General features: G+C 36.2%; 1 protein-coding gene across 1 annotated transcript in view; it reads left to right on the plus strand.

Moving 5' to 3' along the window:
- LOC105535312 (membrane-spanning 4-domains subfamily A member 6A) overlaps positions 1–550 on the plus strand; it is an 11,325-nt gene extending 10,775 nt beyond the window's left edge. Inside the window, exon 7 of the mRNA XM_011974347.1 lies at positions 540–550. Coding sequence (XP_011829737.1) covers positions 540–550 — 11 coding nt within the window. The remainder of the gene's footprint in view (positions 1–539) is intronic.
- The last annotated feature ends 717 nt before the right edge of the window (positions 551–1,267 follow it).

Below are 1,267 nucleotides of genomic sequence, written 5' to 3' on the forward strand. Positions count from 1 at the left end.
TTCCCATTTTGTCAATGAAGGGAATGAGACTCTGGGAAGTTAAATGACTCGCCTGGCATTATGCTATGAGTTTGTGCCTGTGCTGAGGACACTAGAACCGGGCTTGCCTCCCTTCTAAGCAGAAACAATTTCTGCCACAACCACTGATCTCTCTAATAGTATTGACTTGGTAAAGGGCATTTACACATGTGACTGGACCCAGTGAATGTCTTATGCTCTGCTTTTCCTTCTGGTGATTTTAAAATTCTTTTTCCTTTCAAAAGATACATTAAAAATGTACTGTCGAATCAAATTCCAAGGGATACCACCCCTATGGACTTATGGCTTTATTTAACTGTATTAAAAAGCCTTGATTTATCCAAAATTGTATTATAGAGTGTAGAATGAATACTAGATTGATAAGTTGCAATTATTTGAAGAACCTAGTGATCTGTTCTACTTATCTTGGATTAGCTAAGAATTCTATGTATACAGTTAGAAAAATGGCATATATACATCTATCTTGAACCTAATTGAAGTCTGAAGACCTAACATACTTTGTTTCTTCTAGAGTGTGCTTTTCCTGCCCCACAGTTACATCGATAATTCTGGTATGTCCTCAAAGATGACTCATGGCCCTGGATATGAAGAACTATTGACTTCTTAGGAAAAAAGGGAGAAATATTAATCAGAAAGTTGGTTCTTATGATAATACGGAAAAGTTAACCGTTATAAAAAAGCAAAGCTTGAGTTTCCTAAATGTAAGCTTTTAAAGTAATGAACATTAAAACCAAACATTATTTCACTGTCATTTAAGATATGTGTTCATTGGGGAATCTCTTGATTTGCCTGACATTGACTTCAGCAAAAGCAAAGAGCTGTAAATTACCATTTACTAGACTAGCCAAATAGTCTGAATTTCCAGAAAACTAGGCAGAAGGATCATTCCCAGAAACATTTCCCAGAAAATGTTTCCCAGAAAACTAGGCAGAATGATCATTCAATGGATCACAGTGAAGCAAAGGGCACAACCTTTTATTGTACCCCTTAATTGTCAACAGTCAACAGGAGTTAACTGACTTCTCGTGGTGCTCAGACTCTTTTATACTGGTGCCAATGTTTTATCCCATGGATTTTACTCATTGGTATGTAAAGGCAAGCCCCATACGATGAAGTCTCAGGGTCCATGAAAGTAGCTGGCTTCAAAATAAAATCTTTGAGTGCATATTTTGTTTTGACACTTATTTTGTTGTTTTTTCCTTTAAACACAGAACAAGTCAACAATGAC

Source organism: Mandrillus leucophaeus, unplaced genomic scaffold (assembly GCF_000951045.1).
Source record: "Mandrillus leucophaeus isolate KB7577 unplaced genomic scaffold, Mleu.le_1.0 Scaffold1443, whole genome shotgun sequence".
Classification (NCBI taxonomy): Eukaryota; Metazoa; Chordata; class Mammalia; order Primates; family Cercopithecidae; genus Mandrillus; species Mandrillus leucophaeus.